This window comes from Rhinatrema bivittatum, chromosome 1 (genome assembly GCF_901001135.1).
Source record: "Rhinatrema bivittatum chromosome 1, aRhiBiv1.1, whole genome shotgun sequence".
Lineage (NCBI taxonomy): Eukaryota > Metazoa > Chordata > Amphibia > Gymnophiona > Rhinatrematidae > Rhinatrema > Rhinatrema bivittatum.
In genome coordinates this window covers 469,544,847-469,562,294 of record NC_042615.1, presented here as the reverse complement: position 1 = coordinate 469,562,294, position 17,448 = coordinate 469,544,847, and the positions used below count along the sequence as shown (strand labels likewise).

Sequence of the window (17,448 nt, the reverse complement as noted above, 5' to 3'; positions counted from 1 at the left end):
CTTTTTTACTCAACGCACAATTAAACTCTGGAATTTGTTGCCAGAGGATGTGGTTAGTGCAGTTAGTATAGCTGTGTTTAAAAAAGGATTGGATAAGTTCTTGGAGGAGAAGTCCATTACCTGCTATTAAGTTCACTTAGAGAATAGCCACTGCCATTAGCAATGGTAACATGGAATAGACTTAGTTTTTGGGTACTTGCCAGGTTCTTATGGCCTGGATTGGCCACTGTTGGAAACTGGATGCTGGGCTTGATGGACCCTTGGTCTGACCCAGTATAGCATTTTCTTATGTTCTTAAGAGATGCAGGTAGTCAGTTTGTCAGAGAAATGGCATCAGCATCTCCCAAGAATACTTATATTGATCAATAAAAAATTATGCTTTCTACCAAAATCTAAGTGTTTTTGTATCCCTAGACATAAGCGTCATAAAGAATGGCCTGGCGCTTAACAAAAAGCAATATTTTATTACATTTATGATACCATATTTTTCATGTTTTCATTAATTGAAGGAACAGGAGGAAATTCTCAGGTCAAAAAACAAAAAAGAAAGACAAATACTCACCTAAACTCACAATTTCCCATAATAATACGCCATATGACCATCTGTAAACAGAATGATAGAAGTCAGTAACTTTTGCACTATAACTCACACTAAAAATTGGCAAAGTAATTATGTCCACCATGCCTCCATGTGTTTCTCTGGAGGCAAATTTTCTCTTCTGATACAAATGAATCCTGGAAAGCAGGGGAAAGAATAAACTATGGCAAAAAACAGAGCAGATGCAATCTAGGAAGAGGGTGTACAGCTCCTGATATTTCCGGCTGCCGCCACGTAGTCCCTATGATCTCATCATGTGCTACAGGCTTCCTACAGTCACTGCAATGCCCCTTCACTGAACTCTGCCATATGACACCAGCATTCCCATTGGATACCTTCACCATTCCATGCAACATATGCTCACTGGCTCAACTTGCAGCAAAGGAAAAAATACAAGTGAAATCTGATTGGTAAGCCCTAGTTAAATTGTGGTAGAGACCTAATATTATGGGATCTGCAGTTTAACACTGTCCTGTACAGGAGGCTCATAGATAAACTGAGTAGCTTAGGGGTAGGCCTCAAACTAGTTGATTGGGTTAGAAACTGGTTGAGTGGAAGACAATAGATGGAATAGGTGAATATATTCACCCCAAGAAAATAAGGGTTGATTAGTGGAGTTCCTCAGGGATCAATTTGGGGGTTTATTCTGTTAAATATACTGATAAGCGGCACTGCAGAGTGATTAGTAGGAAAGGAGCTTTTAGAAGGGAAGGGGTATTTTGCAGATGATACTAAGATATGCAACAAGAGTGGATACCCCTGAAGGAACAGATGAAATGGGAAGTGATCTAAGAAACCTTGAAGCATGGGAAAGTATTTTGCAGCTAAGATTCAATTCATAAATGTGCAGAATCTGGTGCAGAAATCCAAGCAAGCAGTACATGATGGGGTGAGATATTGACTGGCACCAAACAGGACAGATGTTGGGGTGATCAATACTGTTGACTTCAGCAGCAGCACCAGCAGGCAAGGGAGGAAGGAAGAGCTCAATCCTTGCTCTCCAGAGCACCCTTTCACCTCACTGACACCACTGTAAGCCAGGAGTCATGGGAACCGGGGCTCTGCCCCACAGCCTGTCACCCACTCCCCTCTCTACCCCCAACATCAGCAGCTCTGCCATCTCTTTAGGGTTCACAGACATTGGGTCCTCTCAAACACTCTATTGTGCAGACTGCACTTCCAATCTCTCCTCAAATAAGAGCCTGCTTACCACCTCTGCATGTTAAAAAAAGGAATCACTCCTGTTTTTCAAACTATTACCCCTCACTTTAAAGGAGAATCCACTCCTATATTCAGACTGTGCTACCTCTCATCTTAAAGGAAAATCTACTCCTGTGCTCAAAATGTGCTACCCCATCACCTCAATGAGATACAAATCTTGTAATCTGACCATACCACCACTCTGTCAAATGTTAAATCACTCCTGGTTTCAGATTAGGTTATAACTCTCACCTAAAATGAGAGAAAACTTCCTGTGTTCTAAATATACCACTCATGCCTACCGAGAGAGACCACCTCAGCTGTTTGAAACTAAGCCATCATTCCTCAAGAAATTCCAAACCACCTTAGACTATATCCACACATACTTAGCAAAATAAACCATCTGACAGCCACTTATCTATGGCCACTAAGTTATCTACAAAATACAAATCACTGAATCAAAATGTGTCTTGCACTTCAAAACTCAGAAACTACAAAACCCCATGAGAATAAAATCACAAAACAGTTAGATAGACATGGTTTAATGGGACACAGCTAGCATGGATTTACCCAAGAGAAGTCTTGCCTCACAAATCTCTTAAAATTTTTTTTGAAGGGGTGAATAAGCATGTGGACAAAGTATCTCATGAGATGCTTCTAAGAAAACTAAAAGTCATGGGATAAGAGACGATGTCCTTTTGTGGATTGCAAACTGGTTAAAAGATAGGAAACAGAGAGTAGGATTAAATGGTCTGTATTCACAGTGGAAAAAGGTAAACAGTGGAGTGCCTCAGGGATCTGTACTTGGACCGGTGCTTTTAATATATTTATAAATGATCTGGATAGGGGTACGACAAGTGAAGTTATCAAATTTGTGGATGACACAACATTATACAGAGTATTTAAATCTTAAGCAGGCTGTGATGAATTGCAGGAGGATCTTGTGAGACTAGAAGATTGGGTTTCCAAATGGCAGATGAAATTTAACATGGACAAGTGCAAGGTGTTGCATATAGGGAAAATAACCCTTGCTGTAGTTACACAATGTTAGACTCTATCTTAGGAGTTACCACCCAGGAAAGAGATCTAGGGGTCATAGTGGATAATACATTGAAATCATCATTCAGTGTGCTGTGGTGGTTAAAAAAGCAAACAGAAGGTTAAGAATTATTAGGAAGGGAATGGTGAATAAAATGATGGATGTCATAATGCCTCTGTATCGCTCCATGTGGAGATCGCACCTTGAATACTGTGAGGAATTCTGGTTGCCACATATCAAAAAAGATATAGTTGCACTGGAGAAAGTACAGAAAAGGGCGACTAAAATGATAAGGGACATGGAACGGCTGCCCTATGAGGAAAGGCTAAAGAAGTCAGGGCTGTTCAGTTTGGTGAAGTGACGACTGAGAGGGGGGGATATGATAGAGGTCTACAAAATCATGAAAGGACTTGAACAGGTTAATGTAAATCGCTTATTTACTCTCTCAGATAACAGAAGGACTAGGGGGTACTCCATGAAGTTAGCAAGTAACTCATTTAAATCAAATTGAAGAAAATCTTTTTACACTCAGCACATAGTTAAACTGTGGAATTTATTGCTAGATGATGTGGTTATGGTAGTTAGTGTAACTGGGTTTAAAAAAAGGTTTAGATACCGTTCCTAGAGGAAAAATTCATAAACTGCTATCAGTCAATAAGGAATAGTAACTTGAGATCTATCTAATGTTTGGGTAATTGCCAGGTACTTGTGACTTGGATTGGCCACTGTTGGAAACAGGATACTGGGCTTGATGGACCCTTGGTCTGATCCAGTATGGCCTATCTTATGTTCTTATGTACTAAGTTCAATCTATAATATTGAATAGATTCCACAAGAAAAGTCACAACCAGGGTTCTACTCAGCTTATTCAAATTAAATGAGGACGCTTTAGACAAAACATTTGGGTACCCTATTGGAAGCCTTACCTGTGATCCTCCTGATCTGAGTTTTTATTTTAAATTTTGCCATGCTGGGTCAGACCGAGAGTCTGCCAAGCCCAGCATCCTGTTTCCAATAGTGGCTGTTCCAGGTCAGAAGTACCAGGCAGGATTCCTGACTTCCCAGCAGCTTCAAAAGTTAGAGTTCTTATAGAGCCTTTAGTCATGTTTGAGGTAATTATAATTAGTATGGATACAAGCAGATTCCTTGTCCCTCATATTTTGCAATAAAAAGTTACTTACACATCACTGTTTGTTGTATACACGCTGTAATTTAGAGACTCGATTGCCATCCATCGCACTGGAAGCCTTCCCTGTTGAAAACAAACAGGTGTTAGAAAAACAAGTGTCCCTTCTCTGAACGGCTGGATTAAAGGATGAGCTAAAAGGAGAGCAAAAAGGTCAGTGGCTCCTGCCAAACCTGCTCTGCTGATCCTACAGTCAGCCAGGTTTTCAGGATACCCACAAAGGAATATGAAGAAGATAAATTTGCACCAGGTCTCCAATGTATTCAAACATATCTCATGCATACACGCCATGGATATCCTGAAAACCAAACTGCTGCAGAGTCCCAAGGACTGCTTTGGAAATCACTGATACAGAGTACAGAAAATGTCTGCAAATCAGTTTGCTCGCACAAGTTTGAAATAGTGCATGTCTCCCCCAGGGCTGTCACTTCCTGCAACTTCCGGAAGGGAAAAAATTGTGGAAAAAGACCCTTGGGCAAGTTGCTTGAAATGTTGCTGAGTTCTTAAAGGTTAGCACTTGGCACAAAAGTGACTTGCAGAGCAGTGTTTGCTTTCATGGTTTTATGCATACACATGTTTATCTCAGCACCGCATTGTGAATTGGGGGCGGATCTTCTTGATATGAAAGCAATGAAGCTAGAATGCTCTGTAGGGTTTGTACAGGAGCTGCATGAACTGTAGTGGTGCAGCTTTCTCTATACTGCCTCAATAATACGTTTAATCCAGTCCTTGAGGGAACATCTCAACGAGGGTGAAAGTGAAGTTTTTGTATTCATTTAACCCATGACCCCTAAAGAAAGATGTATCTCTTTTTTTTATCAACTGGGCATTTTTCTCGTCCATTTAGGCCTTTGCTCTTCTAATTGCCCTTGCTATCTCCTTTTGTTTTTCCTGATAGTTTTGCCTGTCCTCTTCCACCTGTGTTTTTTGTTTGCATTTTTTTTTGAATGCTAACCTCTTTGTTCTTACCATTTCTATTACTTTCTGAGAGAACCATATCAATGTCTTAATATTTATGTCTTTGTTAATCTGCCCCTTTTTATCACTGACCAAAGTTCCTCTATAGCCTTCAGCTCTCAGAATTCCAGTGGGGCCTTCTCATTACTATTGCTCATCCTCTTGAAGGCAACCCTCCTGAAGTCCAAAACCATATGGTTCAGTTCAGATTGGAGTTTCATGGTGAACTGTACCACACAGTGATCACTAGACCCTAAATTTTCCCTTATATTCTAACCCCTGGGCTACGGCTCTCCCTAAAGAGTCCCAGGGTCACCTTTAATTTTTGGGCTTTTGATGGTCAAAACTTCTATGACTTTAAGCCCTTGTGAGTCCAAGACTCCCTGTTGAGGGGAGTAAACCTCCAAGGAGCCGTGTGGCATTTTGAGTTGCAGTTTAGGGTAGCAGCAGGGCCGGTGCAAGGGGATTTGGCGCCCTAGGCGAGCCTTCTCCCTTGCGCCCCCCCCCGGTCTCGGCCCCGACTCCTACCTCATTCTCGATCACGCCTGCTGACTGGGGTTTTCTGGGTCGCGAGCAGATTGGGCACTGCTTGCGGCCCGCCAAATCTCCACTCCTCTTTGCCATCGCTTGCGGCCCCATATGGCTCGCACCCAGTGGCGCACCAAGGGTCTCCGGTGCCCGGGGGCCAATGCATTTGTGTGCCTCTCCAGCATCCCCCCGTAATCCTTCTTGTACTAATGCTTAAGGTCACAGAAAATCAGTGGTGTCTCCAGACAGAAGAATTGGGGGGGGGGGGGGGGGGGAGCCAAAATGACATTTCTTCATCACACCCACCTCTATAGCATGGATCCTGCTTTAAAATTGGTTATTAAAAAAAAGTGTTAATAAAAAAGTCCAAAGGGTCCTCTGCATTATTTTAAAAAGCTGGCCAGTTTCACACTATAAAATTATGTTGATAGCCTCATTCAACTAATTCTATATGGCTATGAGAGTGAAGTCTGGAATTTAAAGGAAGGGACAGAATGTCAATATAAATCCTGCACCTCCAGTTCTGTAACTCTGTGCATCCACTGAAATTCCCCCAAACAATGGAGCATCATACTAAAAGATATTTTCAAATTCTGGTGTCACCTCACAGTAACAGCAGCACAACACCTTCCACTACCAGACACATTGTGAACTAACACAAAACACCACAAAAAAGACACTCAAAATCTATACTGCAGTCCCATCATAACATAACAGTAATAACACCAAGGACTCAAACAACAATAACCCTACCTGTGAATAAGCAAGGGTAAATATTACACTGGGTCCTAGAATACCAATACATCACCTACTGAGGAAACAAAACAAACCCGATTGCTATAGATCTCTATACAGACACTACATGCTAGCAGAATCTCTCATCACAGTCACACACACAGAGCAGAGACAGACCCTCACCAAATACAGAATACAAAATAAAGGAGCACAAATTAGACAAAAACTGAAATGGAAACTCCAAGAAGCCAGACTCTGTGTATTAACAATGGAAAAACAGAACCACCATTCCTCATAAAACAAATAAAATCAAGAAACATAAAGCATCAGTTATAATAGTAAAACCATACTAATAAAATAATATTTTAAAACTACTGATAAATAGAATTTCTATTAATTAAAATCATATACATTTTTTACAATTTCCTAAAACCAATAAAATATTTCAAAACAGCACATATATCAAATAACACACAATAATTAAAACTAATAAGGACTTTAAAAAGCCCCTGCTGTCCATACATGGGAGCTCTTGATTGAGGTTATCCTCTATCTCTCACACATACTCACATGTCCATTCTCTCTCAGACATACACTGTCACATACATACACATTCATGCTCTTATACCCAACCATAACCTCTCGCTCTCACAGACACTGACACATTCAGGCTCTAAGGCACTCTCTCCCCCTCCACACACACCCCCCCCCCCGCCACACACACACAAACTGTTACTCCCCTGGATTTTCTCATACACACTCATGCTCTCACTGGCTCCCTCACATACACACAAACACACACTCCCAGGCAAGCTTCCAATCGTTCTCACACTGACCCCCAGGCGGGCTCCCATTCACACCACTCCCTCCCCATCCCCCAGGCATGCACACATTCATTCTCACACCCAGACCCCCAGGCAGGCACCAATTTATTCTCACACACACACACACATACAGCACAAACAGGCAGGCATCTATTCTCACACATACAAACCCCAGGAAGACACCCATTCATTCTCATACACAGACACACCCTCAGGCAGGCACCCATGCATTCACACACATACACCGCCAGGCAAACTCCCATTCATACACATGCACACACTAAAGGCAGAGACCCCCTCTCTTTCCTTTGCCAGCAACCTCAGAGCCTCTCTCATTCCTCTGCTGCCACTGTCACTGATGCCGCATGGCTACTGGGGTGGCGCTGATTGCTGCTTTTGGCACTGAAGCCCATTCTGCTGCCTCCTCTATGCAGGTCCCATGGGCTTCTAGTTCCTCTATGCTGATCTCGTACATTGTGAGATCCACATAGAGAAAGTGCTACTCTTGCACATTCCCAAAGATTACATGTGCCAATCAGTAAAAAATAATTTATTTTTTTTTACATTTGCTGTCTGATCTTAGTTTTCTAATTAGTTGGTCACAGGTTTTTTTTTTTTCCACCTTCCCTTTCTTATTTTTTTGCCAATTCCTTTTATAACATATTTCTTTTCTCTCCATCTGTCTTCTTCCCTCAAACACACAGTCAGGTTCTCATTCTCACATGCTTTCTCTCTCTCTCTCACACACACACATACACAGGCACTCACTCTCACATGCTCTCTCTCATACAATCATGTATACACAGTCTCTCTCTTGCACATGCTGTCTAACTCTCACTCCCACATGCTGTCTTGCTCAAGCACAGGCTCTCATTGTCAATTGCTCTCTCTCATACAATCATTCATACACACAGTCTCTCACTGGCACATGCTGTCTGACTCTCGCACACAGGCTTTCTCTCACTCCCACATGCTGTCTTGCTCAAGCACAGGCTCTCACTGTCACATGCTGTCTCTCTCACACACAGAGGCTCTCACATGCTGTCTCTGCAAACATTCAGGTCCTCACTCCCACACACAGTCTCTCAACTCATCTCATACACGCACACAATCTCTCAACTCATCTCATACATGCACACAATCTTTCAACTCATCTCATACACGCACACATACACACTGTACAAACCCTCAGTCTCTCTCTCACCTCTGGGCCTCCTCTTCACGGGCCGCTGCAGGATGGGCTCTGCAGCGGCCCCAGTCTTCTCGAGCCACGCTGCTCCTCTTCTGCACGCGGCTGATGCTCCTCCTCCTTCCTGCCCGCGCGGCTCCGGCAACATTTTTCTTCCGGGGCCCCGCGGGCAGGAAGGAGCTGGAGCACCAGCATGTTTAGACGCGATTGTTTTCTTCCGGCCGTGGTGACTTGAGCTCCACCACGGCCCTGCCGATCTTCTTGCTGTGTGTATCCGGCACACAGCATAGCAGTAGTTCACCGCTCAGCCGCTATTGGGATGACGTCCACCGGTGGCCATTGGCCATCAGCGGCTCGGCGCCCCCTAATGCTCAGCGCCCTAGGTGATCGCCTAGTTCGCCTAATGCTTCCACCGGCCCTGGGTAGCAGGAGAGTTTACTTGAGTGTTCCCCATTTCTTTGAGCCTCCCATAGACTGAGGCAAGGGAAGTGGTAGTTTAAGTCGGGTTTTTTGAAGGAGGTAAACTATAGAGCGGTGAGCCTGACTTCAGTGCCGAGAAAAACCATGGAAACTGTTATAAAGAATAAAATCACACACATTTAGATAGACATGGTTTGATGGGACACAGCCTGCATGGATTTACCCAAGGGATGTCTTGCCTTACAAATCTCCCTCATTTTTTTTGAAGGAGTGAATAAACATGTGGACAAAGGTGAACTGGTAGATGTGGTGTATTTGGATTTTCAGAAGGCATTCGACAAAGTCCCACATGAGAGGCTTCTAAGAAAACTAAAAAGTCATGGGATAGGAGTGATATCCTTTTGTGGATTGCAAGCTAGTTAAAAGACAGGAAACAGAGTAGGATTAAATGGTCTGTTTTCATATTGGAAAAGGGTAAACAGTGGAGTGCCCCAGGGATCTGTACTTGGACCGGTGCTTTTTAATATATTTATAAATGATCTGGAAAGGGGTACAATGAGTGCAGTTGTCAAATTTGCAGATGACACAACATTATACAGAGTATTTAAATCTCAAGCAGACTGTGATAAATTGTAGGAGGACCTTGTGAGACTGGAAGATTGGGCTTCCAAATGGCAGATGAAATTTAATGTGGACAGGTGCAAGGTGTTGCATATAGGGAAAAATAACCCTTGCTGTAGTTATACAATGTTAGGTTCTATCTTAGGAGTTACCACCCAGGAAAGAGATCTAGGGGTCATAGTGGATAATACATTGAAACTGTCATTCAGTGTGCTATGTTGGTTAAAAAAGCAAACAGAAGGTTAAGAATTATTAGGAAGGGAATGGCAAATAAAATGATGGATGTCATAATGCCTCTGTATCGCTCCATGTGGAGATCACACCTTGAATACTGTGAGGAATTCTGGTTGCCACATATCAAAAAAGATATAGTTGCACTGGAGAAAGTTAAGAGAAAGGTGCCTAAAATGATAAGGGACATGGAACGGCTGCCCTATGAGGAAAGGCTAAAGAATTCAGGGCTGTTCAGTTTGGTGAAGTGATGACTGAGAGGGGGGATATGATAGAGGTCTACAAAATCATGAAAGGACTTGAACAGGTTAATGTAAATCGCTTATTTACTCTCTCAGATAACAGAAGGACTAGGGGGCACTCCATGAAGTTAGCAAGTAACTCATTTAAATCAAATTGAAGAAAATCTTTGTATACTCGGCACATAGTTAAACTCTGGAATTCATTGCCAGATGATGTGATTACAGCAGTTAGTGGACCTTTGTTTAAAAAAGGTCTGGATAAGTTCCTAGAGGATAAATCCATAAACTGCTATGACGGTAATTAATAAGCAATAGTAGCTTGTGATCTATCTAATGTTTGTGTACTTGCCAAGTACTTGTGACTTGGATTGGCCACTGTTGGAAACAGGATACTGAGCTTGATGGACCCATGGTCTGAACCAGCATAGCAATTTCTTATGTTCTTATGTTCTTATGTAGATAGTTGGTAGCAGTGGTCTTCCTTTTAGACTCCACAGCCTGATCCAGGGGAAGAGACTCTGCCCTAGCAACAGTACCACATGGTCTGGCATGAGGGTCTTATAAAAGTGGAAGAGGGGTTTTTGAGAGGAGCTGCTTGTTTTCTTGAGAGCTTTCAATTTTGGGAGCCTGATCCTGACTGAGGAGGACTGTCACCCCTGCCTTGGAGATCTGATTCTTTTCACCCAGCTAAGGAGAGACAGAAGTGGCCTGACAGAGAAGTAGAGAGTAGTATTTTTTCCAGAAAGTTTTGTTCCTGTTGTTTTTGGAGGAATTCTTTTGCCACCAGTTCCTGCCCACCAAGAAGGAGAGATTTGGGATTTTGAACACCTTTTGGGACTTTTTACCTTAAGAAGTCCAACTTTTACGATCAGAAAAACAGATAGGAGATCCCAGCACCCACTAGGAGCCCACTCTCTATCATTTAAACATGTTGGGTTGTAATCTAGTGCTTGCCATCCTAAAGGATACTGAATCAGTGGTAAATCCGAGGAAAGAGATACCTCTGGAGTGTTTGTTTTTGTGTGAATATAAATTGTAGATTTTTTTCTGGATGTCAACTATTTTTCATTGCAGTAAAATGTTGTTGAACACCCCACCAGAGAGTCCACCCTACCAGAGAGTCAGAGGTACCCAAAGCAAGGACATCGGAATAGTGAGTACGCCTGAGAGCGCAACCAAAGAGAGTCTGAAAGACTGGGTGTTGATTTCCACCCAGGTAAATCTAGAGCCCTGGAGTCTGAATTCTCCTTCCCATTGGAAAAAACCCCGGCACCCCAGGGAAATTGGGTGTTGTTGGTCTGAGAAAGGAGACAGCTGGGAGAAAAGGGACAACAGTGTAGCCCTGAATTCTAGAAGGTCTCCAAAGAGAAGGTCACAGGGTATATTATAGAAGACGACCCTACTAATTACAGTTTCCTAATGACTAATCCCTGCAATAATCAGCAAACTTCTCTATTGTGGGAAATCAGTCAATAACATGGTGGGAACACAGAATAACCCCATACTCCTAATATTGCCACTCTCCTTTTTAAATTGCTCTCCTTGGGAACAGAACTGCTGCTATATAAAATATTTTTTCCTCCTTTACTATAGCTTGACTGCAGTGCTTGGTGTTTGGAAGTCTCAGTGCACCCAGCAATGGTTCAACACTTTGGCCCTGTTAGAATAAGACATGAGCAAAAACACGTGCTCTGAATTTCAGTGAATATCCTCTTTACTCGTGTGCTAAAATGAATTAACTCCACATGTAGGTCTGATAATGCATCAGGAGTTTAAAAAGAAGTGTGATGACGAAAAAATGTGTGCACAAAACATGGTTTATGTGCATCACCTGCAGAAAACATGATTTGTTTGCATAAAAGTTGTGCTCAAAAAAGAGAAAACCAATAGAGGTGAAATGTATGATATAACTGAAAAATAACTATGAAAAGGAGACCATCATATCCGAAGGTAAATCGCCAATTTGTTCAGTTTCCAAAGTAAAGTCAAGTGACAAATTGGCGATTTAACATACATTTATTTATTTATTTATTTATTTATTTATTATTTTTACTATACCGGCTTTCATGACATGGGTCACATCAAACCGGTTCACATTTAGCAAAGTGTGCAAGAAACGTGATAACTCAAAACAACTGAAACAAGAGCATTGTAAGGAGAGTGACAGTTACAATAAAACAAGGAAATAAATAACTGGGAGTTAGAGGAGAGAAGAGGGGAATATAACTTACAGCAAATTATTTACAAGGTTACAAGATTGGGTATGATGGTCTCCTTATAAATCAGCCTTATGCATTCTTTGATAGTTATTTTTTCAGTTATATCATAAACGTTGTGCACCTATAAGCTGTGTGCACAAAACATGAGTTAGGGGCACAAAACATGCCTTTTGAACAGAAAACATGAATTATGCACAATATATCATGTTTTATGCACATAAATTCTGAGTATAAGGGCCCCCCCACACACACCACGAACTCTAGGTTAAGCCCCATAGATTAATACTAACCCCAGAAACTTTAGTTCACCTCTGACCAGGAGTTGAATCTCCAGCTCTAAGAAAACACGAGTTAAGCCTGCAAACCTCACTGCTTGGGAGAGTAATAGCTAATGCTCAGCTTAACATGGGATTTGAATGGAAGAGCGCTGATTTGTGCACACATTTGCATGCTAAATGCCTTGTTAAATTCAGAGTAAAGTTGTATGCACAAATTGTAGCACAAAAAAGTGCTTACAACTGCACACTAATATGCATGTCCAGCCGAACGCACTTTATTACATCAGGAGCTTTGCTCACCTATCAGCTCTGCTCTATTCTTTATTTACAGTTAAACTTCAGCTCTTCTTGAACCAATCTCTTTGCAATGCAAATTAAAGTGAGGTTTAGCGTGACAAAGGTAAATTTAAATTGACAAAGCTCAATGGAATTACCTGTTCCAATCCTTACCATTGTCTTTTTCACATAAACTTCTTGCCCTCTTGTTAATCCAAAATCTGCTATTTTTGCCACATAGTTTTCTCCCACCAAAATGTTTCTAGCGGCTAAATCCCTGTGGATGAACTAAAAGAAAACACACAAAAATTCTCACCTATGGAACCGTATTTTGTGATTATATTTTGCTATAAAAGAAGTCTTAAGTAATGTGTAGTGAATAAAAAAAACAGAGTTACACAGTTAACAGTTCTTCATATATATACATATATATATATATGTTTTTGGACCTGGCAGTTTTCTCCAGCTCCTATGTATTTCCAGCTCAGTCAGAACCAGGCCTGTGATCTGGCATCATCAACCTTTAGTCACAACTACCTGGAAATGTTTCCTCCTATTTTATATCCCTTCTCTAGCCCCCAAATACCTAGTCTGGTCATCGCAGTGTGGATCCTGGGCCAGAAGCCATGCTCATGCTACAACCCTGCAGGCCTGGGCTACTAAGTAGCACTGTTAAGCAATGACCACAGATCCCTCGCTCTCCCACAAATGCTTCAGCCCCAGATGATGCAGGGAGTGGAGGACTTGACACGGGGATTGGGCTGGTGCTTGCAATAATATTTTGAAGTCAAGGGAAACACAATTTACATTCCAGGTCTAAAGGCTCTGCAATAGTCTGCCAAGAGATCAAACTGAGATATCTTCCACAGGCACGTTTAAAAATAAGCTTGAGATGTTCTTTGTTGCTAATAATATCAATGAATATAGATACCTCTAAAAAAACCACAATACACAGTCGGGTCAATATTTAGTGGCAAACCGGCTATCAAATAATAGGGTCAAAGTTGGATCGACACCATTTTGAAAAAATGGCACTGACTGGGCTCGGAACGAGGTAGGGGAGATGCAGGGGTAGAGTGGGGGTAGGGTAGTCCTCCCTGGACCACCAGAGTCTTTTTTTTCCGGTTGGGGATTTTTAAAAATTTTGACAAGGGCAGAAGGGGAGCTGATGGGGAGCAAATTGAAAGGGAGGGGGTTGTGCTTGGCGCAGGGGTGATTTTGACAACTAGGGAAGGGGGGTAGGGCATCACCGCACATTTGCATGGATTTTTATTTTTTACTTATAAGGCCTCAGATGCCTCTAAGGGCAGGGGTCTGAAAAGACCCCTCCCCCCGTGGGTAATTTACCACTTGGGGAGGGGGAGTTTTTTGGGTCTTCAGGCCCTTTAATGAAATAATGGTGCCGACCGAGGTGGGCCACCATCGCGCAACTAGCCCCATTTCACTGCACGATTTTTGTTTGCACATTTCTTCTGCAATCAAAAATTGTGTGGTGCAACCACCGCAATATTTTGTCAGGAAGGGGCTAAATACTGCTGGGATATCCCCCATGATGCCTGGCTCCTCCTGCGATAAACTATCTCAGGGTAGTAAATCACCCCCTGAGCTAGGTAAGTGAGCTCCGCTCCAGAACACCCCAGACCGTCCCTGAATTATCTGGCTAACTTTTCAGCCAGATAAGAAGTCAGCTGGCAAAACCTGGACACCAGGACGATTTGTTGTATATCAATAAACTTCAAACATGGGGTCTTCCAGGTCCTTTAGATCCTTTACACTATAATTCCTATCAAAAAAAAAAAGACCAGAGCAATCTAATGACAATTATGGGAGTTTTAAAATATACACATTTTATCCTCTAAGATTACTGATGTATTGAAAAAATAATGGGAAATTCTGAGGTGGCATTCCTGTTTTTCCTCTACTTATTTAAGGATTGCTTATAATCGAGGTAAGAACTTGAAGGAATGGTGCATGTATAATTTGCTGTAACAAACCTAACATGAAACTTGAAAGATAATTCATCAAAAATGATCTTGACTTGTTATAAATGTTTTAGGTTTATTTTGCTACATACGTGTATCTCATCCTTCCGGTAATTTGTATCAGATTAGTAAACTGTTTGGAAGTTTACATGGAAACTATGATTTTTTTTAAAATTTAAAACATCTTTAATGGTATTACCATTTATTTTCTGCTAGAGTAACCCATAGCAGATGATCACGAGACATAATATGTCCTGGAATATGCTCTAGGTGGACCTTCTGTTCGGGGAAAAATTAATTAGGTGAAGCGGGGACACTATGACTGGCACACATGGGAACACTTTTTGGGCTAAATAGAGGAATATGTTGGCTAAATCTTATCTTTCATTTCACTGGAAGTCAATAATTTAGAAGTTCAAACTCATTTTAAACCAAACCAAACTGCAGCAAGCTGCACCTTTCACATGCTCTTTGGAGGGTGAAAATTCATAAATCTGAACCTTGGGGTCTTCATGCTTCCACTGATGCACCACACATTTCTTTCATGAAGCAGAGACTGATGTCTGCTTTCTGTAAACAGAAAGATTTGTTGTCTGGCAAAATAAATATTAATATCCACAGTGCCCCATTAATCTTTTCGACTGGTGTTGATAAATCCTAGAAGCAGAGAAGACAACAGCAGCCATGCTTGATCTTTCTCCTTTCCCTCGCTTCCTCAGCGCTGTGCTTATCCTATCCTTTCCTATGAATTCCATGACCAGTTCTTACCCTCACCACCTCCCTTGCCCCCAACACACATCCGCCATCTTTTTCTGTGAAGAAATGCCTCCCTTTCAGGGGTGATCAGTGCCTGTTAATCAAACCGGCAGGTAAGGCACAGAATCTATGCACTGGGTTTAGTTGGCAAGCAGTTTGTCAACCCTTTCAAGAGGCTGCAGCTTTTGCATAATGTGACCGTGAGAATTACCTGTTTTTGGCTCAAATACTCCATCCCTCTGGCCACATCTGCTGCGAAGTGCAGGAGCTGCTGGGAAGACAGTGTGGAGGCAGTGCTGTTGGCGATGGCAAATGCCGGGTCTGTCTCCAATACTCTGCTTTTTCGCAGGAAGTCCAGCAAATTTCCATGAGGAGCATATTCAATAGCAAGGTACAAATATCCTATTTAAAAAAAAAAATAAAAAATTAAACACCGCTCTGTAAAAAGCGAATCAATGTATAACAATACTTTGCTCAATAAAAACTTAAAATTAAAAAAAAAATTAAACAGAGAGAACACCATCTGTTGAATCAAAAAAATAGAAAATGATTTTAAACTCAATTTCATGTACCTGTCCAATCTGGCTACCTTTTAGATTTGAATACCCCCATTCCAAATGGCAGAAAAGTTTCATATGGAATCCAGTGTTGGCTCACCAGTGAACAGTAAGGAATATTATCAGTTTGGAGATTTGGGGGATACCCTCACAGGGCATTGCTTTTAGTGTTATGTTTGGTATTTTCATTTTCAGCAGCATCTTTATTAATCTTGAGTAGTTAGGGATAAACTAATCAGCCTTTACCAAATTTTTCCCATAAATTCACAGTAAGATTGTTTACTGAAAGAAAATAATCGTGCAGCTTTTCGGGATGGATGGTTACATAGGAAAAGTGGGTGTTCTGGGCCAGAAATCATGTTCCAGCTGGCAGAAGAGTAATTATTTCATATCACACAGTTGCTACAGCTCTTGAACTGCAAAGAAAGGATAATGGCGCTCTCCTGAGCTGTGGGTGAACTTTTACAGGTGGCGGGTTTGTGGTTTTAGATACTCAGTGGTGCTCTCTTTGTGTTTTTCTTATGCCTTTGCAAGTAAATGCTTGAGCAACATCAGAGGTACTGATGAGAAACAGAACGTGAGCAAATAAAGACCATTGGGTCCATCCATTCTGTGCATTGTATTGTAGTGTATTTATTTATTTTATATTCCAACTTTCAGCCACTTCAAAGTGGATTACATTTATAGCTGCCTACTATGCTGTCACAGGTCTTATTTGCTCTATGGTCTTCTCCCTCCCCCTTCATCTCTGCCCTAGTGAAGTCGCCTAGCCTGTCCAGTTTCCTATCTGATGCAATATCATAGTCCCCACTTGATCTATGACTTATATTCACTTTGCAACTACATAAAAACACAAAGTGTTGGCACAAAAGGATCTCTTGGACCATTCAATCTGCCCATGTGTGCCTGCCTACTGTACTGTTACATTTCCTAGTTGATTTTTGATCTTCCCCTTCCTTCCTCCTACCACTGAAGTCCTTTGTGTCTATCCCATGTTTGAATTTGAAATTTGAAAGTACAACTACACATACCATCAGTCACAACCACCAAACTCACTACCATAAGAAACAGAGCCATTTCAATAGCAGGACCTCATCTCTGGAACTCCCTACCGGAACACCTAAGATCACAAAACAACACTATAATATTTAAAAAATTACTAAAACCTGGCTCTTCAGACAAGCCTACAAAGACGGGATTGGCTAATCATTCACACGATCAACGTCACCTCCCACAGTTACGAATGGAAAGCCCACATCAACCCCCACAGTTATGAACATAATAGTTAATCTCTTTGTAACTGATGCTATACCTACCTAATCTGTTGCTATATAAGCTGTTATATATAACCTATTTGTATCCGATGTTATAACCTATCTGTATCTGATGATATACCAGTTGTGTTTCGCTTGTAATATGTTGTTATACCTGTAAACCGGACTGAAGGCCTTTTGCTAAACTTCGGTATATAAAAGCTTACAAACAAATAAATAAATAAATAGATTTTGTCAATGTTTTGGTTCATAAGAACATGCCATACTGGGTCAGACCAAGGGTCCATCAAGCCCAGCATCCTGTTTCCAACAGTGGCCAATCCAGGCCATAAGAAC

The 17,448-nt window shown here is 41.6% G+C and overlaps 1 protein-coding gene across 2 annotated transcripts in view; it reads right to left on the bottom strand.

The window, feature by feature from the left end:
• Nucleotides 1–17,448, bottom strand: part of TEK (TEK receptor tyrosine kinase) — a 204,923-nt gene that overhangs the window by 22,963 nt on the left and 164,512 nt on the right. For both annotated transcript variants that reach the window (XM_029606483.1, XM_029606474.1), the window contains exons 17-20: nt 15,493–15,683; nt 12,718–12,831; nt 4,019–4,089; nt 563–603 (exon numbers count right to left, since the gene is read on the bottom strand). In XM_029606483.1, the coding sequence (XP_029462343.1) occupies nt 563–603; nt 4,019–4,089; nt 12,718–12,831; nt 15,493–15,683 (417 nt within the window). The remainder of the gene's footprint in view (nt 1–562; nt 604–4,018; nt 4,090–12,717; nt 12,832–15,492; nt 15,684–17,448) is intronic.